Source organism: Armigeres subalbatus, chromosome 3 (genome assembly GCF_024139115.2).
Source record: "Armigeres subalbatus isolate Guangzhou_Male chromosome 3, GZ_Asu_2, whole genome shotgun sequence".
NCBI classification, from domain to species: Eukaryota; Metazoa; Arthropoda; class Insecta; order Diptera; family Culicidae; genus Armigeres; species Armigeres subalbatus.
In genome coordinates, this window is record NC_085141.1 from 110,368,725 (window position 1) to 110,396,397 (window position 27,673).

The 27,673-nt window shown below is 38.8% G+C and overlaps 1 protein-coding gene across 1 annotated transcript in view; it reads right to left on the minus strand.

Annotated features, from left to right (window-relative positions):
* The window catches only part of LOC134221877 (cytochrome P450 4c3-like), a 50,769-nt gene that overhangs the window by 13,166 nt on the left and 9,930 nt on the right, over nucleotides 1–27,673 (minus strand). The window contains exons 2-6 of the mRNA XM_062701047.1: nucleotides 27,150–27,344; nucleotides 26,885–27,070; nucleotides 26,203–26,826; nucleotides 25,809–26,146; nucleotides 1,349–1,520 (exon numbers count right to left, since the gene is read on the minus strand). Coding sequence (XP_062557031.1) covers nucleotides 1,349–1,520; nucleotides 25,809–26,146; nucleotides 26,203–26,826; nucleotides 26,885–27,070; nucleotides 27,150–27,344 — 1,515 coding nt within the window. The remainder of the gene's footprint in view (nucleotides 1–1,348; nucleotides 1,521–25,808; nucleotides 26,147–26,202; nucleotides 26,827–26,884; nucleotides 27,071–27,149; nucleotides 27,345–27,673) is intronic.

The window sequence follows — 27,673 nt, forward strand, 5'->3', positions numbered from 1 at the left end:
TTAGTTAAAAGAGAATGGCGTTTTAAATACACTCAGTTAGTGGAAACTCTTATAACAAAAATCTTCCGATAACATCCATAACGACTTTATGCAACATTACAACGGTTTTGGAAAAAACTGATGTTTGCCAATTGAAGAACAATAAAAATGAAATCTTTGAGCTTCGGTGGCGTCATAATGATTCGGTTGCATAGATACGACGTGTAGCAGTGAAGACACTAGAACTCGTCGCTACTGTAGCATTTTGTCCCACGGCGATGACTTATGTCGGCAATGGAAGAACCATTATAGACATAAATGCAAGGGCCTCATACGCCTGTCACTGGCGAACAAAGCTCGTGTACTCTGCATCGAAGCTTAGAACGGGTGTTAGGGCGCAATCGTTAATGCGAACATTTTTTATATTTGGTTAGTTACTGCAAATAAATTCTTTTCGAGTCCCTATAATTAAGCAGGTATCTCAAGCATACCATATCGTTATATTGCTGCATGATTGAGTGTTTAATTTTGATAAAATATCGAAAACAAAAGTGTGCATAAAAATTGCCTCGCCATAACAAAAAGGTGGTAGAGAATTAACACTGTTGTTTACAGTTTAAAACCAAATCTAGATGTCGCACATGTTGGGGTAGGGATTCAGTGCTCCGCCTTCTCCCCCTGCATAAATGTGCAGGGGTAGGGGAAGGGGAGGCAATACGCCCTAGCTAAGCAAATACTTCTTTTCACTATTTTCTTCATGGATATTTTTACCTAATTCAACCCTTTAAGAACATGACTAGCTGATCCTAGATTCTAATGACTAGCTGGGGCCTTTTCCACTAAACCAACTTAAATCAACTTTTTACACTCCGATGATGTTTATTTTATTCCATTATATAATATGTTGAGCCATCTGCTATCCGACTTTGTATATCATTCTGATGTTTCATAGTCTATAATAAAATATATTTTTTTGAATAATTTTCGTTATTACAAACCGCAAACCATCATTCCTTGCAAACTGTTTTCAGAACTTTTCTTCATATCATAATACATATCATCTGAAAACTGAAACGTCTATTTCTCACACAGTCACACATATGATTCTAATGGCTTTTGGCTCATGCCTTCAATATGATTTTGTACGTGATTCCTTTCCATTTTAACGAGCCAATGCGCTTCGAAGTAAGTTGATTATCCATTAGCGGATGCATTTTAATGTAAGTTAAAGCACATTCACTTCTCCATGTTAGCTATGCATTATATCACAAGCATACAAGCTGAATCTTCGTGCCTTCCGCACTTTGCTGTCCCATCAAACACTAAAAAGCAGCAGGCAATTCGCGGGTTCTACTCTATTGGCACTTACCCGCGGTAACATTGTAGAACTTATGAGCATTCCCAATCACTGGCAGCGGCTTGGGACCGGACATGCTAGCCAATGTGGCATACATCTTTCTACGGGTCCACTGTACGCACGAATACACCAAAACCACTCCCACACAAAAGTACGGTATTAGCAAAGGTAACCACATTTTTATTTTTATAATAAAATCGATGAAAAATGATAATCACTTTTTTTTACAAAATCTTTACAAATTGAATGGTGCTGCAGCTCGGAGGCACTGCTCACGACCAACTGAGTATGAAATTAAATTAGACCAATGCAATGCTTGACTCCTCCAGTTACACATTATGCAGCTATGAGCACTTAAAATACCACTTACCATGCTGGAATTCCGGTTAACCTTATAACTGAAATCTAGCACGGCTGTGAATCGTGAGAAACCGCTGATGGTCACGGGAGAATAATTGGCAATGCAATTATTACTTTGTTATGAGGGTGTATGAAATTAGGCTCAATGGCTGACTAAAAGTGTAAATTGGTACGCATATACAGACAAGTTTTTTATTCAAGTCTGATGAAACCTCTATCAATAGATATTTTAAACACAATACATTCCCCGATTTGAATGAAATCGTGAAATATTTTTGAACCAATTCCATCAGTTTCTGCACAATTTTTTAAAGTTTTATTATTTTTTCGTTCATAAACAGCGTTCGTCACGCAGATAGTGAACATTGTTTTTCCCCTTCCGATTGATTGCACTTTTCTGTGTAATCTGGTTTTCAATTCTCACTGTCAGATGTGCGCAGGTGACATATGGGGAGCCTAGTGATTTAATGAGATAGTTGCCAAGAAATTTTGAAATGAATAATTAACTAATGAACAAACATGAAACTTTCATGAAGGAAATGAAGGTAACAACTTGTTACTAGCTAGCAACGTGATTGTTTATGTTAACATCACTGTTTTGATGTCTTTTGATATAAAAAATCGGTTTTAAGGCGATAAACTGTGGCCAAAAGACATTCTACCACCATAGTAATCTTATTCGGCGTCTTCTGGGCGAGCAACAAGGTAGTAACCACTTCTTTTGTGTACATTTTTAGAAATTTGCAATAAAACAATTACAATCTCTCGATGCAGCATTCGAAAGTAAACATAAACAAATATACTTTCAGCAGAAATTAGTCACTAGCTACTCGAATTAACCCAATATTCAAGTTTAAACATTTTCGCATTATTTTCTGCCGCACCCTGTACTGCACCATCTATCTCCATATGGTTGTATGGTTATATGATAATGAACATTTTCAATATCCATAGCGGTCCTGCTCCTGGGAGACTCTCATGGGGACATTAACATGGCAGATTGTCGAAATAATTTAGTATTTATACTACTACGAACATAAAACATGCAATTGATTTCAACGAATCAAAAACCCCTCTATTTTGTGACCAAATAATATTGTAATGTTCCCAAACAATCAACTAGCGCCAGTCACCAGTCGATTACTGAAGTTGTGAACAATAAATGCGGCACATGAGTATTACTCTGGTTTTTATTTTTTTTTTTAACTTTATTTGCGTATTTTTAATACAAAAATTAGCTTGTAATAAGACGAGTTTGTACTATTCCATTTAATTCCACTACTTTATTGTACCTTTGAGAGACACATATTTTGATCTCAACAGTAAGGCCGTCTTCAGTGTCTCGTACTTGACTCAATACTCAAGGGGTCTCCAGTTGGCCTTCAAAGGCGTAAGATTTCCAATCCAGAGATGGCGAGTTCGATTCTTGGTCCGAAACAGAATGCTTTCGGATGGGAAACAATTTCGACACCTTGGTCATAGTGTATCCATTGTACTTACCACACAAGATACATACTCATGCACTGGCGGGCATAGAAAAAACTTTCAATTAATAACTGTGGAAATGCTAATAGTTGCTAAGTTGGAAAGCAGGCCTAGTTTCATTTGGAATGTAGAGCCATAGAAGAAGAAGAAGAAGAAGAAATACAAACTCGTCTTATGACAAGTGAATACTTTCCACAAAAAGCTTAAAATAATTTTCGTCTCAAAAATTAAATTCAACACAGGCTTTTTTTTTCCTTTGCGCGACCTTTAAACTTTTGACCTCGCGACCTCTAAACAACTTTTGAAAGCGCGACCTCTAAACAATATTTTGACCTCAAATTCTGAGGTTACTCTTTTTTTTGCCATAAAAAAGCGTTTAAGCACACGAATTCCAGGTTTCGGAAAAAATCTAAAAATAAGCCGCACCCTAATATGCATGAATATTTGATCTTAAACTTAATATGGGAATTTCTTCGTAATTTTCTTTGATAAATTCTACGGAATTTCATCGCAAAATTCTTCGTTATTTTTTCGGAAACCCCTGAAAAATATTTGGATCTTAAAAAAATCTTTGGAATTTTTTTTGGGAAATTCGTCGAAATTTCTTTTTGGGAAATCCTACGCTATTTCCTTTAACCTTAGTAAGATGTTGGGGTCAATATGACCCAAAACGAAACTTCAAAGTAGAATAACTTTTTACCTGATAATACGATCGTTCTGAAATTTCTTGACTTTTAATATTTTGTGGAAATGAAGCATCTGACATGAAAAAAGTATTTTAAGGTGCAACAGGAACGACCCCACAAAAAAAGTTACGAATAAGATGTTGGGGTCATATTGACCCAGAAATGTAAATGCTTATAAAACAGTCAAATTATAAACCGAATTACAAAGTTTATATACCGTTCTAAAGATAAACTCATCAATTTTGTGGCTATGTGGTGATATGCTGGTTCTGGAGACAATGGCCACCGGGAAACGACTTCCACGGGGACCTTGTCGGTCATATAAGGGGAGCATAAAAATCGCTCCATATATGCCATTCGATCGCTAATTCTTCATATATTCTCTTAAAACGGTAATGTATGGTCCATGAAAGGGCATCCGATGAAAGTGGCCACTCCTGGTACATGCAAGGTGCCCCCGGGGAACCCGCAGGAGGGGACATTTCCGTTTTAGCACCAAAATATGCCGTGCGGCGGCTCTTTTGTCATGATTTTCCACAAAATAGATGATAATGCGCTTGAAATCGATAAAAGACCACATTGGCCACTCCTGGTACATGCAAGGTGCCCCCGGGGAGCCCGCAGGAGGGGACATTTCCGTTTTAGCACCAAAATATGCCGTGCGGCGGCTCTTTTGTCATGATTTTCCACCAAACAGATGGTTATGCGCTTGAAATCGATAAATGACCACATTGGCCACTCCTGGCACATACAAGGTGCCCCCGGGGAACCCGCAGGAGGGGACATTTCCGTTTTAGCACCAAAATATGCCGTGCGGCGGCTCTTTTGTCATGATTTCCCACAAAATAGATGATAATGCGCTTGAAATCGATAAAAGACCACATTGGCCACTCCTGGTACATGCAAGGTGCCCCCGGGGAACCCGCAGGAGGGGACATTCCCGTTTTAGGATCAAAATATACCGTGCGGCAGCTCTGTCATCATGATTTTCCACAAAATAGATTATAATGCGCTTGAAATCGATAAAAGACCACATTGCACACTGGGCCACGGGGCGGAGCTAGCCCGACAAAATACCTTGGAGCTTAGGGGATGCGTAATTTTGAGTTGGTGTCTTCGGAAGAGTGTCGTGTTTTGAAAAAATATGAAGTTCAGTGTCGAGCATTAGTTCAAATTATCGCCGCATAGGTGGCGCTGCGATACAAACTTTTTTGTTTTACGTTTTAGAGCTTTGGTGTCTTCGGCAAAGTTGTAGAACGTGGAAAAATAATTGTAGTTGCCGAAGACACCTAAGCTGTATACCTTCTATTTGCAGAGATATAGTAAAAATTGTAAAATTTCATTGAGTTTTATATTTCTCGCACTATTTTACCCAAAATTGCTAAAAAGCTAATCACACGCGACAGAACTAACTGATTTACACAATTTATTATGGTTATGGTCCATGCTTGAGTTGTTTTTACTGTAACTTGGTATAAAAGTATCATAGAGTTAGGAAGTTATTGAATTCGAAACAATAAACTATCATATTAAGATAAAGGAACCGATCAGAGTAGTCCTTATTTTTATCGAGTAACAAAACACACAGTACAAATCATCGGATAAAGATCGATTTCAATGAGTTAATGCAATCTAAACGCATAACATGATTGACATTTTTAGTCATATATATTTGTTTACGATAAATTAAGTCCTACTACTAGGATGTTCAATTGGGTTGTTTAGCAAAGAAAAATATGAGATTTTTTATAGTCCAACATAAAAAGCATGCTTGTCTAATCTCGAACAAATTTTTATTTTGTTTGTAAACCTTTTATTTACATTTATATACAGCAAACAATAAGCCATTTCAACCGATAGAATGACACTAACATTCATAGACTGACAGTTGACCCATGTAGCATAAGAACATTTTTTAATCCCATATAAATTTAAAATGCAAATTAAAAATAGTTCCGGGGCTCAAACAATTCTGAAAAATTGGGGTTAGGCTCAGTTTTTTATGCAGATTCAGAAAATGTAAAAACATATATACCCCTAAACAATCCAATTATAGTTAATATTGATAATCGATGCACGGTAACGTGTTCTGCAAATCTTTGCCACAACATATCGATTAAGAATCGTAGTAGGCAAAGCGTATGCTGTTGATCTTAGTATACATATTTACCGAGGGTTATGGGCAGGTGAGATTTCAAAATCAAAACATTTCATCTTCATCAATTATGGTTTTCTTGTTAAACATTATAGCGAATGTGTTTTTTGTTGCTTTTATCCGATAATCGATATGGCTCAAGGTAAGTTTATACATATCATACATTAATTAGTATATCAGTATCCAATATCACCATACGAACAATTGTCGAGAAAACAGTTTCCTTGAACGGCCAGAGATTTCTTCCCAAAATCAGTGCAACAACTATTGAAGTGAGCAAATAAAAGCATTTTCATAATTGTTTGTAGATTAGTCCTTTTATTATTATTTTTTCCTTCATATGTCACGTTGTCCAATAAAAGTTGAAGAAATGTCAAAAAAAAACATGATATGTTTCAATATTTAGGTTAATATTTCTTTCAACTTGATGAAATATCAAAACTCTTGCATAAACCATGAGCACTATCAACTGTGACAGACTACTAGGTTTTAATATGATATTTTTTACATTTTTCGTAAATAGTCCAAGAAAATCGAAAAAAAGACGAAACTTTACAATTTTTACTATATCTCTGCAAATAGAAGGTATACAGCTTAGGTGTCTTCGGCAACTACAATTATTTTTCCACGTTCTACAACTTTGCCGAAGACAACAAAGCTCTAAACCGTAAAACAAAAAAGTTTGTATTTCAGCGCCACCTATGCGGCGAAAATTTGAACTAATGCTCGACGCTGGGCTTCATATTTCTTCAAAACACGACACTCTTCCGAAGACACCAACTCAAAATTACGCATCCCCTAAGCTCCAAGGTATTTTGTCGGCTAGTTTGCTCCGTGGCCCAATGTGCATTGGCCACTCCTGGCACATACAAGGTGCCCCCGGGGAACCCGCAGGAGTGGACATTTCCGTTTTATCACCAAAATATTCCGTGCGGCGGCTCTTTTGTCATGATTTTCCACCAAACAGATGGCTATGCGCTTGAAATCGATAAGTGACCACATTGGCCAATTCTGGTACATGCAAGGTGCCTCGGGGGAACCCGTAGGAGAGGACATTTCCGTTGTAGCACCAAAATATGCCGTGCGGCGGCTCTTTCGTCATGATTCTCCACCAAATAGATGATAATGCGCTTGAAATCGATAAAAGACCACATTGGCCATTCCTGGTACATGCAAGGTGCCCCCGGGGAGCCCGCAGGAGGGGACATTTCCGTTTTAGCACCAAAATATGCCGTGCGGCGGCTATTTTGTCATGATTTTCCACCAAACAGATGATTATGCGCTTGAAATCGATAAATGACCACATTGGCCACTCCTGGTGCATGCAAGGCGCCCCGGGGAACCCGCAGGAGGGGATATTTCCGTTTTAGCACCAAAATATGCCGAGCGGCGGCTTTTCTGTCATGAGTTTCCACCAAACAGATGGTTATGCGCTTGAAATCGATAAATGACCACATTGGCCACTCCTGGTACATACAAGGTGCCCCCGGGGAACCCGCAGAAGGGGACATTTCCGTTTTAGCACCAAAATATGCCGTGCGGCGGCTCTTTTGTCATGATTCTCCACCAAATAGATGATATTGCGCTTGAAATCGATAAAAGACCACATTTTCCACTCCTGGTACATGCAAGGTGCCCCCGGGGAACCCGCAGGAGGGGACATTTCCGTTTTAGCACCAAAATATGCCGTGCGGCGGCTCTTTTGTCATGATTTTCCACCAAACAGATGGTTTGGTTATGCGCTTGAAATCGATAAATGACCACATTGGCCACTCCTGGTACATGCAAGGCGCCCCGGGGAACCCGCAGGAGGGGACATTTCCGTTTTAGCACCAAAATATGCCGTGCGGCGGCTCTTTTGTCATGATTTTCCACCAAACAGATGGTTATCACGGTGAAAAAAATAAGGTAGAATCAACCGGATTCTGCTTTAAATCAACAATATTTTTGCATTGATTTATGAATAACAATATTTATTGTTGATACAACCACAAATAGGATTGAATCAACCATACTCGATAGTTGATTCAACTCTCGAGTATATTTATTTCAACTATGCTTTCCAGCTGTCACTGTCAAATAATACATCAGAAAACAACAATATTCATGGTCGTTTTTACATTCGAAAATGCTGTGAAACTTCTTTACCGACAATATGATGACAACAACAAAAGAGAAAAAAGTGAAAGAAGCAGAATCGAACTAGTTACATGGGGAGTGAGAGTCCCCTTTACCTCTGCACCGTGCTTATTTCTTGTAGACGGGTTGATCTATGTTGATCAGTTTATACAGTTTTTCCAAATCAAGAAATGGTTGTCAAAAAAACGATATTATTATTGTTTCAATCATGCGATGCAAGATTGAAACAACAATAAAGTTCAATTGAATAAAGCATGTGAACATGCTGAAACAACAACGTTGAAGATTGAAACAACAATATCCGCGTTGTTTGATGTGTCATGCGGCGGCCCTTTCGTCGTGGTTTTCCTCCAAATAGGTGCCCTCGAAATCGATTATTGACATATTGTCCACCCTTAGAACCTATGAGGTGCCCCCGGGAGCCCGTAGAAGAGTACATTTCCATTTTAACACCAAAATATGCCGTGCGGTGGCTCTTTCTTTGGTATTTTCTACCAAACAGATGGTCATGTGCTTGGAGTTTATTAGTGATATTGTCTACTCTTGGAACCTTTGCGGCAGCTCTATCTTCGTCCATCATTGTCTACTCTAGCCACAAGTCTTCAAAAAGTTCATTTGAAATTGAGTATACTGAGTCAAATTAAAAAAATAGTTTCTGGGCTACTGTGATGATTCCTTCGAACAGCTCTCCAAGGATTTTCTATTCCGCATCTCGATATTACCATTAGTCGATGGTCCCTTCAATATCGACTCATAGAAGTTTGAGGTTTTCACCGATCGCCGTGGACAATAGAGTGGGGCGCCGTTGTATGGAAAAACTCAAACTTCGTCCGATCAAGTGAGATCAAGGTTTTTCTGAATCGTTTTGGGACCCCAATCCACTGTGCAAAATATGGGCTCGATTGGTTGCGACCTCGCATGCCGCATCGCGTTTTAAATTTACATGGAGATTAGTATGGGAAAACGTACTTTTTTACATTTTTGCTATTAGCGGCTTCAGTTTATCATCAATCACGTGACTCAATACGTTAGCATATAGCCTGGAAGATGCCGAAATACTTTGCCGAAGAAGGTACGCAGTTGGAAGGTCTACAAAAAATGTTATTACGTTTCGAAAATTGATTGTATAAACCATATGCAAGAAATCAATGTTTCTGCCAGCACTACCGGACAACCTTTAATTGTCAGAGGGCAAAACCCATTTTCGTTCTAGTCGGAGTTTTTACTTTGTGAAAGCATTTCGAATATCTCCCATTAGCTCCAAAGTCCTTTAAAATCAATAATTTTGAAATAACACTCAGGTAAATTATTACTCCACGTAGTTCGGCAGTGTTGGCAGAATAAATGATTTTTTGCATATGGTTTGAACACTCAATCTTCGAAGCGTTATAACTTTTTTCGTGGACGTTCCAGCAACGTGCCTCCTTCAGCAAAGTTTTTCGTCATCTTTTGGGTTATACTTTAACGTAATATGCCACTTCGTTTACGATGAACTGAAACCTCTAGTAGTAGAAATGCAAAAATATGCGTTCTCCCATACTAATTTCCATACAAACTTCAAACGCGATGCGGAAAGCGAGGAAGCAACCAATCGGTTCCAAATTCTGCACAGTTGTTTGGGACCCAGAATGGCTTCGAAAAACCATTGATTTGAAAAAATGACCATGACGCCCCACTCTAGTGGACAATGATATGAAAACGCAACATTTTGATATAAAAAAAATCTCTCTTTCTGTGAGACTCCTGCGGGTACCTTGTAGGTTGTAGATATTAAGTTCAGAATGAATGACCTATCTACCTAAAAAACCTAAACCTAAAAAAAAACAAGAATAATCTACCTAGTGGTGATGGTGCCTTTATCGTTCGTTCAAAAGGGTTGAGAAATATATAAGAAAAGTCTAATATAACACTAATAGGTAGATAGCTCTTATTTTTCATATTTGTTTATTTGCATTCTAAAACTTTCTGCTGAATGCAACTTATTGCAAGCCAATCGGATGAGCATAAGTGCCAGAAAAGTGATTTTCCCATGTAGCTGCTGAAATTAGTATTTTGGCCATAACTTCGGAGCCCATAGTCCGATCTGGCCAATTTTCAATAGGAAACAATAGGGCAGGATTTTCGTCGAATGCTATTTACTGCGAGCAATTCGGTTAAGGAAAAGTTCCTCAAAAGTGAGTTAGATTTTGTGTGCACAGACACTTTCAATGAATTCTTCAAGGCACTCCACAATTACTAAAATTGGGCCTGGGGTTCCCTGTTGATATTAGATTTCAAGAGCATTACCAACTATTTGAAGGAAAATGATAGTGGAAGATTAATTATTTTAGAGCGTCTTAGAGGAATGTTACAAGGTTAAAGATTATTAGTCTTCATTTATTCCACTATTAACTTTTTTATGTATCAGCAGATACGTATTTCGTTTCCTACTTGGAAACTTCTTCAGTGTTTGTTATCGACTCGATAACACACACTGAAGAAGTTTCCAAGTAGGAAACGAAATACGTATCTGCTTGTTGATACATAAAAAAGTTAATAGTGGAAGTAAATGGAAGAATAATAGTCTTTTAACCTTATAGTGGAAGAGTCGCTGCACGGCATGTCTTTAAGGGCCGATGTCCACGTAAAGTTTTTTCACGCTGCTTGCACGCCGCGTTCACGCAAGGTACCCAGCATCAAATGGAGTAATGCACACGTAAACGTGTGCACGACTACATTTGATGCCGGATACCTTGCGTGGACGCGGCGTGCACGCAGCTTGAAAACACGCTACGTGGGCATCGGCCCTAAGTAAGAGTAAGAGTAAGAACGGAAATGTCCTCTCCTATGAGCTCCACGGCGGTACTTCATAGGTTCCAAAATGGAAAATGTGGTCACTTATTCATTTCGGTATAAAAACGGAAATGTCACCATCTACGGGTTCCCCGTGGGCATCTCATTGGTTCCAAGAGTGGCCAATATGGTCACTTATCGATTTCAAGCGCATAATCATCTATTTTGTGGAAAATCATGACGAAAGAGCCGCCGCACGACATATTTCGGTGTTAAACGGAAATGTCAGCTTCTACGTGTTCTCCGAGGGAGCCTCACAGGTTTCAAATGTAGCCAATGTGGTTCAAGAGTGGCCAATGTGATCACTTATTGATTTCGAGCGAATAACCATCTCTTTGGTGGGAAAACACACCGAAAGAGTCGCCGCTCGGCATATTTCGGTGTTAAAACGGAAATATCCCATTCTACGGGTTCTCTGGGGCCCCTTGTAGACTCCAAGAGCGGCCAATGTAGTCAATTATCGATTTCAAGCGCATAATCATCTATTTTGTGGAAAATCATGACGAAAGAGCTGCCGCACGGCATATTTTGGTGTTAAAATGAAAATGTCCTCTTTTACGGATTCCCCGAGGGCACCTCATAGGCTCCAAGAGTGGCCAATGTGGTCACTTATCGATTTCGAGCGCATAATCATCTATTTTGTGGAAAATTATGTTGAAAGAGCCGCAGCACCGCACATTTTGGTGCCAGAACGGAAATGTCCTCTCCTACGGGTTCCCCGGGGGCACCTTGCATATACAAGGAGTGCCCAATGTGATCATTTATCGATTTCAAGCGCATGACCATCTGTTTGGTGGAAAATCATGATAAGAGAGCCGCCACACGACATATTTTGGTGTTAAAACGGAAATGTCCCCTTTTACGGGTTTCCCGAGGGCACCTCATAGGTTCCAAGAGTGGCCAATGTGGTCAATTATTGATTTCGAGCACATAATCATCTATTTTGTGGAAAATCATGACGAAAGAGCTATCGCACGACATATTTTGGTGTTAAAACGGAAATGTCCCCTTTTACGGGTTCCACGGGGGCACCTCATAGGCTCCAAGGGTGGCCAATGTGGTCACTTAGCGATTTCAAGCGCATTATCATATATTTTGTGGAAAATCATGACGACAGAGCCGCCGCACGGTATATTTTGGTGCTAAAACGGAAATGTCCCTTCCTGCGGGTTCCCCGGGGGAACCTTGCATGTACCAGGAGTGGCCAATGTGGTCACTAATCGATTTCAAGCGCATAGCCATCTGTTTGGTGGAAAATCATGACGAAAGAGCCGCCGCACGGCATATTTTGGTGCTAAAACGGAAATGTCCCCTCCTGCGGGTTCCCCGGGGGCACCTTGCATGTACCAGGAGTGGCCACTTTCATCGGAAGCCCTCTCATGGACCATACATTACCGTTTTAAGAGAATCTATGAAGAATTAGCGATCGAATGGCATATATGGAGCGATTTTTATGTTCTCCTTATATGACCGACAAGGTCCCCGTGGAAGTCGTTTCCCGGTGGCCATTGTCTCCAGAACCAGCATATCACCACATAGCCACAAAATTGTTGAGTTTATCTTTCGAACGGTATATAAACTTTGTAATTCGGTTAAAATTTGACTGTTTTATAAGCATTTACATTTCTGGGTCAATATGACCCCAACATCTTATTCGTAAGTTTTTTCTAATATCCGAAGAAGGTTAAAAATTCCATGAAATTTCTTCGGAAATTCTTTGGAATTTCCATTGGGAGGCTATTCGAATTAGACCTGTGCGCCTGTCATGTAATCGGCGATGGTGGCGTGGTGGTACTTGTGCCCCGGCGGCGCGCCGTTGGTTTTCATCGGCGGCGGCGGCATGAATCGACGTGGATGAAAAAATCAATGGCTGAAAAAGTCAATTTTACCGTGGATTTTTGAAAGTGGTTTAATGTGCCAAAAAAGTTCTTGGTTTCTGAAAGAATTTCTGAAGGAAAACGAGATTTTGTGTTGAAACTCCTAATTACTTGGGAAATTCCATTCCTCGAGAATTTAGCGTTGGCATTGAGCAATTCGTAGGTGGTACAAACTATCTTTTAGATGGAAGCAAAGCACTCTTCAACAGGTGAGGTCTATTCTGGCCACGTCCTTGCGAATGCTGAGAAAGAGCAGGGATGATTAGTTGGACTTCTTCTTCTTCTTCTTATTGGCATTACATCCCCCTCTGTGACATTGCCGCCTCGCTGCTTAGTATTTGTGCTTCCACAGTTATTAACTGCTAGGTTCTTGCTTTATAGCCGAGCGTGTTACCGCTAGGCTAAGGAGGGCCCCAGAAACCATCGTTTAGTTGAACACCTACTTAACAAAGATACAGAGAACTCTACTCATAGATACCACAGGGGGTTTTGGAATTGTTAGTGTGGAATCGATTGGTAGGACGTGAAATACAGATAAAAAAAACTGAGAGAGAAATACAAAGTAGGAATGGGATGAACATTATAATTGAACTACGATCTCTTGTTTTTAAGACAGAAGCGATAGCCACTAGATTACCGAGCTCGTCTTGATAAAATCCTACGGGAATTTCTGCGGAAAATCATATAGGTATTCTTCCGAAAATCCATTCACGTTCTCTTTAGTAAAATCATACAATATTCCTGCTGGAATTCATACGAAATTTATTAAGAAATGAAATAGTTTCCGATGGTATTCGTAGAAATATTTCCGAAGGAATTTTCGAAAGAATTCCTAAAGGACTTTCTGATGTAAGGCCCGAAAGAGTTTGTAAATGCGTTTTCGGCAAACTTTTTGAAGGAATTTCCGGAAGACAGACAATTAAAAAAAAAATCCTAACAGAATTTCCGAATGCATCTCAAATGCAATTATCAGAATGTTATAAAGGAATTCCTGAGGGAAATGGAATGAATTTATATTTATTTTAGATTATCCTGAGAATTTTCCAAGGAATTGCTTAAGGTTGTTCTGAAAGAATTCCTATGGGAATTCCAGGAAAAATTGTCAAGAAGCTTGATAAGGAACCCTTTAAGGAATTTCTAAGAAATTTCCAAAGTAATTTCTAAAAAAAATCCGAAAGAAATTTCTAAGCAAATTTTCAAAGCCTAAAGGAATTTGCGAACGAATCCGTAAATGAATTTTAGAAGGAATTTTTAGTTAATTTTTGAAGGAATTCTAAAACGGATTTTCGAAGGATCTTCTTAAATATTTTCTGATGATATTTCAAAAGAAATTTGTGAAGGATTTTCTGAAGGCATATTCGAGAGGATTTTGTGAAGCATGGAAGATGGAATGAAGTTTGTCCAAAGGAATTTCCTAAAACAAATCCTGGTAGAAGTTCTTAAATGATTTCTGAGGGCAGATTTGAAATAGTCCTTAGAATTTTTTTTTGAATTTTTGGAGGAATAGCTTGAGAAATTTAAACATTTATTTTGTTTTGTAGATTTATTTCCTAAAAATAAATGCGATCCCTAGAGGGATTTCTGAACGAACTCTTGACGGAATCTCCTATGTCTTGGAGAAATCTAAGATTGTCGAAAGTTTCTTCAGGATATTCTTTCAGGAACTTGTTCATGAATACTTAAGGAATTTCCTAGAAATTCGCCCAAGAACTTTGTAAAGAATTCCAAATGAGTTCTCAGAAGAATTTCTGAAGGTACTTGTTGAAAAATACCTCAACGAATTTCCCAAGGTTTGTATACAAATTTGTGAAGCAATACGTTCCAAAAGCAAAATTCCGAAATAATTTCTAAAAGACTTTCTGGAATTCGTTTCTGGAGTTTTTGTAGAGCTCCTTGAGGCAATTTCCGAGGGGAGTTCTGTGCGTGATCTCTCTTGTTTCGGACCGCAGAACGATCGCGCGGTCGGACGAATTATTGTGATCTGCATTGCGCGGCCGGTAATAAAATTAATCAGTTCTGTGCGTGATCTCTTGTTTCGGACCGCAGAACGATCGCGCGGTCGGACGAATTATTGTGTTCTGCATTGCGCGGCCGGTAATAAAATTTATCAGTTCTGTGCGTGATACCTCTGGTTTCGGACAGCAGAACGATCGCGCGGTCGGACGAATTATTGTGTTCTGCATTGCGCGGCCGGTAATAAAATTAATCAGTTCTGTGCGTGATCTCTTGTTTCGGACCGCAGAACGATCGCGCGGTCGGACGAATTATTGTGTTCAGCATTGCGCGGCCGGTAATAAAATTAATCAGTTCTGTGCGTGATCTCTCTTGTTTCGGACAGCAGAACGATCGCGCGGTCGGACGAATTATTGTGATCTGCATTGCGCGGCCGGTAATAAAATTAATCAGTTCTGTGCGTGATCTCTCTTGTTTCGGACAGCAGAACGATCGCGCGGTCAGATGAAATATTGTGTTCTGCATTGCGCGGCCGATAATAAAATTAATCAGTTCTGTGCGTGATCTCTCTTGTTTCGGACCGCAGAACGATCGCGCGGTCGGACGAATTATTGTGTTCTGCATTGCGCGGCCGGTAATAAAATTAATCAGTTCTGTGCGTGATCTCTCTTGTTTCGGACCGCAGAACGATCGCGCGGTCGGACGAATTATTGTAATCTGCATTGCGCGGCCGGTAATAAAATTAATCAGTTCTGTGCGTGATCTCTCTTGTTTCGGACCGCAGAACGATCGCGCGGTCGGACGAATTATTGTGTTTTGCATTGCGCGGCCGGTAATAAAATTAATCAGTTCTGTGCGTGATCTCTCTTGTTTCGGACAGCAGAACGATCGCGCGGTCGGACGAATTATTGTGATCTGCATTGCGCGGCCGGTAATAAAATGAATCAGTTATGTGCGTGATCGCGATTGTTTCGGACTGCCGAACGATCGCGCGGTCGGTCGAATTATTGTGTTCTGCATTGCGCGGCCGGTAATAAAATTAATCAGTTCTGTGCGTAATCTCCCTTTTTTCGAACAGCAGAACGATAGCGCGGTCGGACGAATTATTGTGTTCTGCATTGCGCGGCCGGTAATAAAATTAAACAGTTCTGTGCGTGATCTCTTGTTTCGAAGCGGGCTTGCTAGTCATATGGCTACTGCTTCTGCCTCATACGCAGGAGGTCGCGGGTTCAATCCCAGGTCCGTTCCATTCTCCTACTTTGTATCTTCCTCTATATTTCTCATGTTCTAGCAATCGCTAGAACTGGAAATGGACTTTCATACCGTTTCCATTTTTATTCCTATACCTTCAACTTGAGTATTCTAACAGTAATCTGCTAGAATTGGAAATGAACTATAGAGCTCGTTTCCTACATCCAATTAGAAATTCCATCAGTTACCTTCTCCTATCTATCACATTGGCAGCTCGTTAACCAAGACGGACCTCTGCCTCTCCAACCTAACCCAGAAATTCCAACAAATTCCGCATGAACTCGTGGCAAGTGCAGAGGTATATTCGGCTTGCAGTGGGCGAGTGATTGCATCATCATTTCCTTCCCTACATTGACTTGCATTCTGACGTGGCAGGCGCCAGTATGACCTAACAAATGAGATCACCAGTACTTGTACATTGAAGATGTGTGCTAGTCCCAAGCAAACATCTGTTGGTTCCCTGTGCAAGAACAGCTGATCTGGTCATAATGGAGTAGCAACTACGAGCAGTCAATCAAGCTCAAGCTCAAGCTCAAGTTCCTTGAGGCAATTTCCGAGGGACTTACCGAACGAATCGAAAAAAAAGGAATTTCTGGTGGAAATTGCGAATAAATTACTCAAAAAAAAGTCCAAAGAAATTGCTGGAGAAATCTAGATTTTACTTCAGAAATGCCAGTAGGCACTATTAGAAATACCTCTGGAAACTATATATTATTCTATATATTATATTCTTCAAATATTTGTTTATGGATCCCTTTGAAAATTCTTCTAGGAATATTTTTGGGAAGTCTTCTAGAAATACCTTCAAAAACTCTTTTAACAGTTCTTTGGAATTATTCTCGAAAATCCTTTCAGGTTCTTTTTTGGAAATGCCTTGAAAAGTTAATTTGGAAGTTCTTGTACAAAACCTTCCATGATTTTTGTAAAAAACTCCTCCAAAAATTCACTTGATTAAATAATCTAAAAATTACTTCTTAGCTATATATTTTTTTTAATGATAAACCCTAAAAGACTTTCAGAAAGAATTGTTGAAAAAAATCAGTAAATTACTAAAAGATTTTCAGAAAGAACTCATGAAGGCATTTTATAAAGAATTCCTGCAGGAAGTTCTGAAAGAATTCCCGGAGAATGTTTTTAAGGAATTGCTTGAAGTAATTGTGAAGAAATACCTCAGGGAAAATTCGAAGGAATTTCTTATTTAATATCTTGAAGAATTTATTTAAGGAATTCATGAAATAATTTCCAAAGAAATTTCAAAAGATGAATTTCCGAAGGAGTTCTCAAGGAATTTTCTAAAGGTATTGCTTTTAAAAAATGAAGGATTTTGTAAGCATTTTTTGGAAAAACTCTTAACGGAATTTCTCAAGGAATTTCCGGAGGAATTGCTAAATAAACTTCTGAAGGAATTCCTTAAGGAGTCTCAACAGAATATTCGTAGTGCACACATTTTCGTATGTAGTCCTTAAAGAATTCCGAATAAAATTCGCAAAGGATTATCTACAGAAATCGGTAATGGAAATTCTGAAGGAATTGTATGAAATTTCGTAAGGAATTTCCAAAGAAATATATAAAGAAATTTCCGAAAGAATTTTTGATGTAATTTTCTAAGTTTTTTTAAAGGAAACTTTTAGATTCATTTCCGTAGCAATTTCTGGAATATTTTCCGAAGGAATCCCTGGAAGAAATTCCGAAGGAAATCCTAAATGAATGTCGAACCGATACTTTTTCAATTATTCCCAAGAATTCCTGGAATTGGAAGTATTTGAAGAAACTTTTCCTAGAGCTTTCACAATAAACTATTGCACAATAAAATAAATTTTTGTAATATTTGAAACTCTTGGCGTTTCATCTAAATAATTTTACTAAATACTACGCGGCGAGGCGACAACATCCCCAACAGTGGCAGTTAATAAGAAAAGAAAAAGGTTTTCAACTGATGTTCGCAATATACCAAGTGATTTTGTCAATCATATTCAAAAATGATTTCAAAATAAAAATTAGTTACATGGAATAAAAAAGAATCAGGAAAGCATTCACAGTAGGGATTTAATTATTTTGCTAAATTTTGCCAAATAAGTCAACTGTCCTAATGGCGCAAATCTAAAAACAAAGAAAACTGGCCTGGTTGATTTTGATAAATAAAAAAGAAAATATTGTCAAGATAATGAATGTGCTTCTTAACTTGACATTCCTAAACTGCAATGAATTGCCTACACCATTGCATTGTCACATCCTATAAGAATGGAAGGGGCGCTTTGAGCAAAAGCTTATTTACGACAACAAACATGGTTTAGGAGTCTCCTACAAGTTTAGGTGCCCGACTGAATGAGGCCCTGGCTTAGACGAATTCCAAAAACCAGTTAAACAATTAACATATGTATTATTTTACTAGATAAAGCTTCGTTCAAACTCTCAATAGAATCAACCAACTTTTCCATTAATCAAGACAATGCATGTCACTACACCGACTTCGAGACACCAAGACACCATCACTTGAGGAAGATTTGAAATTGAATTCTGACGAGTTTACCTCAACATCATTGTCAATAGACGAGTTTAGTACTATTTCAATTAATTCCACCAACTTGTATTGCTTTGCGATACGTATTTCGATCTCAACTGTTAGGCCATCTTCAGTGTTTCGTTCTCGACTCGACTCAACTTAATTGAATTTTTTATTGCGATTAGTCATCGGCGTGGAAAAATTATGATTAGCAGCGCGCCGACATAAAATCGCCGGCGGCGGCGGCGTGAGTAAAACCACCGGTGGCGGCGCACAGGTCTAATTCTTTCTTGCGGAACTCCGATTTTCGTTTGGTAAATGCTTTGGAGCTTCCTTTAAGAAATTATTCGGAATTTCCTTTGGAAAATTCTTCGGAATTTTCTTTGGGAAATTGTTCTGAATTTCCATTGGGAAATTGTTCGGAATCTCTTTCGGGAAATTCTTTGGAATTTCTTTTAGGTAATTATTCGCAATTTCCTTGGGAAATGCTTTAGGATTCCCTTTGGAAAATTTTTCTGGATTTCCTTTGTGAAAATCTCCGAAATTACCTTTGAACAATTCTTCGGAATTTCCTTTGGGAAATTCTTCGTAGTTTCATTTAAGAAACTCTTTGATTTTCTAGTGGAATATCTTTGCAATTTGTTTGGAAAATTCTTCGGTACTTCTTTTGGGAAAATCTTCGGAATTATCGCTGGGAAGTTGTTGCGCATCTCATTTGGGACATTATTCGGAATTTCCTTGGGACAATACTTCTGAACTTCCTTTGGGAAATTATTCGGAATTTTGTTTAGAATTTGTTAGGGGAAATTTTTCTTTTCTTTCTCTTTTTTTTTGGAAATTCTTAGGATCTTGGGAAGCTCTTCGAAACTTCCTTTCACATTTTTTTTTTCTTCTTCTTCTTCTTATTGGCATTACATCCCCACACTGGGACAGAGCCGCCTCGCAGCTTAATGTTCATTAAGCACTTCCACAGTTATTAACAGCGAGGTTTCTAAGCCATTACCATTTTTGCATTCGTATATCATGAGGCTAACACGATGATACTTTTATGCCCAGGGAAGTCGAGACAATTTCCAAACCGAAAATTGCCTAGACCGGCACCGGGAATCGAACCCAGCCACCCTCAGCATGGTCTTGCTTTGTAGCCGCGCGTCTTACCGCACGGCTAAGGAGGGCTCCTATTTTTTTTCTTTTTTTTTTCGGAATTTCTTATTAGATTTTTTTCCGAGTTCCGAAGAATTTTCCGAAAAAAAAAAATTCTTATTAGATTTTTTTCGGAAAATTCTTCGGAACTTCCTTTAAAAATTGTATGGAATTTTCTTTGGGAAATCATTCGGACTTTTTCTTTGGGAAATTATTCGGAATTTGTTAGGGGAAATTCTTCGGAATTTCCTTCTGGAAATTCTCCATAATTTGCTCTGTGAAATTCAATACAAATTTATTTTGGGTAATTCTTCGAAATTTTCTTTATAAAGATTTTCGAAGCTGCCTATACAAAATTCTTTGGAATTTTTTTCTTGGGAAATTCTTCGGAATTTCTTTTTTGAAATTCTTCAGAGTTTGCTTTGGGAAGCTCTTCGGATTTTTTTTTTGGGGAATTATCTTTGGAAAAATATTCGAAATTTCCTTTGGAAAATACTTCGGAGCTTCCTTTAGGAAATTCTTCGCAATTTCCTTTGTAAAAATTCTTCGGTATTGTTTTGGAAAATTGTTCGGAATTTCTTATGAGAAAATTTTCGGAATTTCCTTCGAGAAAATCTTCATAATTTATTCAGTTTTTTTTAACTTCCTCGGTGTAATTTTTAAGAATTTCCATTTGGGAAAATCTTCGGAATTTCCTTTGAATAAATCTTCGGGATTTCCTTCTGGAAAATCTTCGAAATCACCTTTGAGTAATTCTTTGGAATTTCATGTAAGAAGATTTTTGGAATTTCTTCAAGAAATTGTTATTTATTGCGACGGGAATATTCATCAGAATTTCTTCGAGAATCTCTTCGGAATTTCATCCCAAATTCGTTTGATTTTTTCTAGGAAAATCTTGGAATTTCTTAGGAAATTTCTTTGGGATGCTCTTCAAAGTTTCCTTCTACAATTTTTTGGGAAATTCCTTTGAGAAACTTTTCGGAATTTCTTTTAGGAACTTCTTCTGAATTTCCTTTTGAAAATTCTTCGGAATTTCCTTGAAGAATTTCTTCAAAAAAATATTTAGAATTCCCTTTGGCAGAATCTTCTGATTTTTTTCACAAAGTTACTCGGAATCCTCGGGAAATTCTTCGGAACTTGTTTTGTTAATTCTCAACAATTTTTGAAATTTTTACGGGAAATTGTTTGAATTCAATTAACGCCATGAATCCATTGTCGTTATTTCATTCTACATTATAGAAATGCAAAGATTTATTGCATAGGGCACGGTACGTATTTCCGTCCATCGTCGTATGGGCTAAAACCAACGAAAGCAACGTACATTTGCTAGAACTCCACTATAGCAGAACGTTTCTTCTGAGCCTACAATTTGATATGTATGAGTTTTACAAAAAAGCGTCTTTTGTATTGGTTTTCGAGACTATGACGAACAGACGAAAATGCCTGCCGTGTCCCTAGATGCAACAAACAGATATTTATTCCATTTTTTCATTAACTCTTGCGACACTCATACAGATACCAGATTCTAGAGAATGAATGTTTTAGCTTCAATGTAAATGCATAGAAAAAATAAGTTTAAATTGACTGACTTAATTGCATGCACGATTTTATCTTGCCACTATTATGAGTGCGTGTGTGTTTCTTAGCAGATGGTTTTTGATGGAGATGAATCGATTTAGTATCATTATCGGTACTAATGATGTGTTAAAAGCATGGCATTAGAACTGATTTTTTGTTGGTTAACTGTTGTTAAGCATCATTTAGCTTCCAGTACTCCCATTGAGATGGGATTCAGAGTAACTGGGCGTCGTCTGTAATTGAGACGGGGCGTATCTGTTGAGCAGCGTAATTTTAATTTCTAGAAATTGCCTTCCTTATACGTAAGAAAAAGTACAATATTGATAGCAGAACGAAAAGCAGCCGGTTCAGACCTTTGTAGTGAACACGAAAATGAAGCAATCTTTAGTTCGCCATATAAACACCATCCCTGATATATGCACCACATGAGTAAGGAGAATTATGGTTACTCTCCTCGGTTTTGGAAGGTTATTGGTATTATTTATTTCATTTATTCAGCTTACATCTAAACAGATAACACTGAATCAACAATAGGATGGCACAATGCATGGTTTGAGGCAACCAGGCTTGTAAAATGTCATCTGCATGTCATTTGACTAATTTGTTCACAACTTTCTTCAGAAGCCAAATTTACTTCATAATTTTAGATGTACTCATAACGCTTGAGTAGGGCTATATTTTTGTCCAAGGGTACATTACTCTAAATATTACATCTGAGGCTGGAAAATGAAAACTCTCCAAAATGTCACGTGTCATTTGACATAATGTCATTTGAATGACATTTTGCCTCCCACGCCTCAGATTACATATTTACAGCAATGTCTTGTTAGACAAAGTTGTAGGCACATTTAAGCGCTATAAGTTCGCCATAGCTCAGGAATTGACAGCTAACTTCTGAAAAAAGTTCTGGGAAAAATATACAAACGAATGCAAATGACATTTTACAACACTGGAGGCAACATTTCTCCATCCTCGGTAGCGCCACAGGCTCGCCAAATGTAATCTTTTCCTCGCAATTCGCTACTGCCAGGCGGCGTTTCTTTTCTTGAAAGAGGTGGATCTGCTGTCTTCGTTTCCGTTTACATCAGGCCTGCTCAACCTTTTCAAGCCACGGGCTAGAAAATATTCGGTACATATTTTTTAAACATTTTAAAAATGATGTTTTTTTCATAAATTTCATTTATTCGAATGACTAATTAAAATTATTTAGAGAAAAACTGAACATAATTCTATTGCGTTTAAACAAGTTTTTGCCTTTCCCGTATACGAAACCCATTCGGCCGAAAGCCATTTGTCCGAACGCCACTAGGCCGAAATTTGTTTGGCCTAATATACCATTTGGCCGAACGAACCATTAGGCCAAAAGTCATTTAGCCGAAAAGGTCGTTTGGCCGAAAGGGTCATTTGACCGAAAGGGTCATTTGGCCGAAAGGGTCATTAGACCGAAAGGGTCATTTGGCCGAAAGGATCGTTCGTCCGGAATGGTCATTTGACCGAAAGGGTAGTTTGGCCGAAAGGGCCATTTGGCCGAATAGGACATTTGGCTGAATAGGTCATTTGGCCGAATAGGTAATTTGAAAAGTGAGAAATTAGAAGTAAGAAGAGAGACGTCTCAATTCTCATTCCACATTTCTCACTCCTTACTGTACAAAATGAGCGCGAAGTGAGTAGTGAGACGTCTCACTTTTTGACCTTTTCGGCCAAATGACTCTTTCGGCCAAACGACCATCTTGGCCAAATGACTCTTTCGGCAAAACGACTCTTTTGGTCAAAAGACCCTTTCGACCAAACGAGCTTTTTGACTTTCGGCTAGATGGATTTCGGCCTAATGGTTCGTTCGGCCTAGTGGCATTCGGCTTTCGGCCAAACGACTCTTTCGCCAGTGGAGGATATCAGAATCCCAGAAGACGCCATCCTCAGAAATGTCTGAAATAAAGGAAAAATAAGCAGAATTGGAAGCGGCGTGAAATCAAATGCAAATATATTTATTTGCAATGTTAGGTGTCCGTCCGCGATGGAAGCATACGTGTATCGTTTTTTATGGCGCCGGTGGAAAAGTGAGAGAAAATTCAAAAATTAATTACAAACAGCTCTTTTCAGGACTAAACCTATTTATCCAAGAAGAGGTATTGACCTTTGAGAGAAATCCTCACCCAGACAAGCAGACTATTTGGGTTAAGTTTTAGAATTTATCCGTTTAAACGACAATGACGATCTTAAAAAGATTCTTTATTTTTAATAATGTGCCTTTTCAAACACTTAAGCAGCTAAACAAAATTAACCACTAAAGAGGCGTCTTCATCGATTTGGCCGTCGTCGACGGAAAGTGAAATTTTCTGGCAAGATTCTTTGGTTTTGTTTCTGTTAGTCATTGGAAATGAAATCGTTTTTTCCGGGCCATTATTCTATACAAAAGAAGGTTGATGCGAGATGAATTTTCTTCAAAGTGCAAAAGCGACGACAGAAAATTGCACTTCGGTAGCTAAATCACAATCAACACGTCGGAGGGGATGATGCAATAAATTTGTTTGAATGGATGGAATCACGAACAGCATCCAAGCTACCATGCCAAACGCCGATTCCACCGAAACAGTCCATTTTTGCAAATAAATCTTTTCTTCACAGAAAATGCGGGTCTTGAGAAGAACGAATTTTTCTTCTCCGATGCGCCGTCCAACCATGCGTTGAAATTTCAATTCATGCTGCTGATCTGCAGAAACCACTCCAATGTCCAATGACCTCCACTGCTATGGTTTTTCTTTGAAACTGCTACCAACGCCTTCGTGCTGCTGTGTACGCTTCGCTGCGTCCGCTCTGCGTGAAGTCTTTTTCGATCGCTTTCTGCGGAATCCCGATCAAAATGGCTCGCGTGCCGGAGAATTGCTTTCTTGTATTTAATAAACCAGGGATTGAATCCTAAAGAGAAAGAGCAAGTCTCTCACTTATCATATCTGTATACATATACGATATGTAGCATACCGCGAGAAACTTTTTTCGCAAGCTGCCATGCTAGAGAACTGATTCGGGATATTAAACCCCATGATAAATTTCTTATAGAAAGCTCCAAATTTGGGGAGCACTGGCTCTGATGATGCATTTCAACTTGTTCTACACAGCTGTGCAGTAACCAACACGAAAGGAGAATCACCATTTTTCTGTGGGTGCTGCCTATCCGATTTTGTTTTTTCGCACTTGTATACAACTTTGATAAATTTGTTATCATGGCTTGTTATGATTCGGAACAGTTTTTGCCTCTCTTTTATCGTTGTTCGTTCTAGACCAACAATTGAAAAGGGCGTAACAGCCAAAATTTATTCCTTCTGATTCTTTGTCTACGTATATAGCTATATATGTAGACGAGGAATCAGAAGGAATAAATTTTGGCTGTTACGCCCTTTTCAAATGTTGGTCTAGCGTTATCTATTGAGAGCGATTTCTGCAATCCCTGTAATAAACTAAGCCCATTAGCCCCGCCTCTTTATGATCTGTTATGGGTGTAGATATGATGTGTACTCATAAGGGGTGGCGATTATGGGATTACTTCTTTAATTACAAGAAGCTGCTTTCCAGCGCGCGAACCATTTTGATCGGAATTCCACAGGTAGCGGAACGCTCTTCCGAAGCATCGGAGAGACTTTTTTGAAATTTTATCGCAAGATTCTGAATTTGGTTTGGTTGGTGATTCCAAATGCGTATTGTTGAGAACAGTAAGAAAATAAATTTTATCCAAGACGAAATTTCTTTATAGTACAAAACATTATTGCTTGGCGTCTGTCGGTCTAAGCGACAGTCGCCGTTGGGTGGTTGCTGTAGAAATTTTCCACTAAGTTGGCGTCTTCATCGATTAGGCTGTCATCGGCAGAAAGTGAACGTTTCAGGCTAGATTCTTTGGTTTTGTTTCTGTTGTGTTGACCCGATTTTGTCACTTCCCAATTTTGTCTACCCTCGATTTTATCACGTTTTCGACCCGATATTGTAACCCTTTTTTTGAATTTTTTTGTTTTTCTATTTAGAAACAGCCTATTTTTGCAATCTTCCCTTTCTGTTTAGAAAATGTTGGCCCTGAGAAGAACCAATTTTCTCTCCCCAATGCTCCTTTCCAACAATTCACTGCAACAAAACACTTGTCGGAACCATGCGTTGAAATTTCACATCGTCCTGCTATCTTCCGACGGCCACTCGATGATTTTTCAAAATTTTAGCTTCCGGATGAGACATCACGACAGGCAGTCTCATTACTTTATTTTGCAATGTGCCTTGATGGCTCATTAAAAGCGTCATTACGGCATCCATAATTTCCATAACTTTACTATTACTATTTCCTAGCGGTTTTTTTTGAACATTTTGTTCGACCCTGCGAACCAGTAAAAGCATAAACACTAGAACGCTAGTGACGATGTAGTCATAATTATGTTTCAATGAGCTGAATTTAGCAGTTTTGAAATCCTCTCAACACGCCGCTGCGTTTCTCATAATTTTATTTTATTTAAAACTGACTTTCTTGATATCATCTCTCATCCAGAATGAGCGCGCAACCACCCACAATTTTCAGAAAAATGGAAAATTTGATCATCATTGTGTCCATAGTGAGATTTGTCCTTAGTCGATATCTTCGAAGAATGTGCACCAGCAATATCTTCATTGACAGCCATCCGTATCGTACTCCCAAACAGTTACGCGGTCCACCACTGAACGGAAGATATGCATATGGATGCCTTTCGGTCGTCCGATCTGGTAGGAAATTATCTGGGTTGAATTTCTTCACATCGGGTCCCCAGATTTCCGGATCCATGTGGACTTTGTAGATGCAGGAAATCACCGTGGAATTTGCGGGAATGGTTATTTCATCTGAAAAGTAAGGAAGAAACGTTTATACATATTTTTTTTTTAAATTAGTATAATACCATCTAATTTGATATCCTCTTTAGCAACGCGGCCAATCATAGGACCGACCGGAAACATTCGCATTGTTTCCTTACAAACCATTTCAGTGTATGTAAGCTTGGCGGCATCCTCCATTGTGACGATTTGATTCTTTTCTGGACAAACTACCATAACTTCCTGAAACACGCGCTCCTGGATTTCTGGATGCATTGCCAACATCAACAGAAGTGCGCTCATAGTGGAAGCGGTTGTGTCACTACCAGCGAAACAAATAGTCAATAAATGTTGCTTCAAATCATCTCGTTTGATTTCACCATCCTTCTGAATCTCGTTAATCAGTTTGTCGATAAATATTTGTGGCTTTTTGGTTTCTGCGTTTTTTTCGCGTAGATCATCAATATCAGAAATGTTTAGTCTGCTTTCATGCTTATCCATTTGTGTCGCTTTTACCAACAGAGACATTAAGCTGTCAAAGTTCTTTTTATCCTTTCGGAACGTATTGGTCATATTGTAGATGAAGTTTGGATAATAAGATAAATTGTAATGTCTGATTGCCACGAACTCAAGGTAATTTTCTTGCAGATTGGCGTACTCTGCCCCTAGGGGTGAACGTTGTATATTTGCATCTACTCCGAATGCCGTACCTAAATGGATTGAAAATCAATATTTCGTGGCTACTTTCGCAAATTGATTCGAACTTACCGCAAATAATGTCCATGAAACACAAGACAAGTTCGCCGTAGTAGTTCCTCTGGGGCTTTCCCACAAATTTAGCCAGCTGCTCTACCATAATAAAACTTTTCTCGTTGAAAATCGAAACGAAGCTGTGCAAGATACTGGGTCCAAATGACGGGGTAAACAGTTTACGCTGAAGCTTCCAAAGGTCGCCTGGAAAATGAGCTCTACTTAGTGCTATCGGAATTTACATCGGAAAAACGAGTATTCCTTTTTATCAGTATTTATCTACCTGATGAACCGAATACAGCCCGATTGACATTGAAGAAACTGTATTGCATCGTTTTATCCAAGCAATGTGGAGATGTCAAAACCGTTTGGATATGAGCCGGCGTGTACACGAAGATGTATGCCAAAGGGCCCACCTCTGCTGCCACTGGAGATTTATAAAGAGAACTGTACCGCATCAGAGTGTGAAACACTTTTTCTGTAACAGAAAAGCATAATATTAAATTACCATTTCGTTATAGAGCCCTGTCTTCCTGCCGAGTTACGATTAATCAATGATATATTAGCTTGTCGTGTGAGGAAAGATCGTGGTGTCCCTTGCTTGTGCTCTGTCACAAATTTCTCTGCGTAACTTCTTCTATACGCTTTGCTACTCCGAATCCAAAAGCCAGCGCCCTCATATTTTGGACAAATTAAGGGTTAGTGTTCTAGTAATAGTGGTATTATAATTAGTGTCCGTTTCATATTTTCAATTCGTAACAACTGATAGGAGTATATTTTCTTCTATGTCAATATATTGGCAGAAAG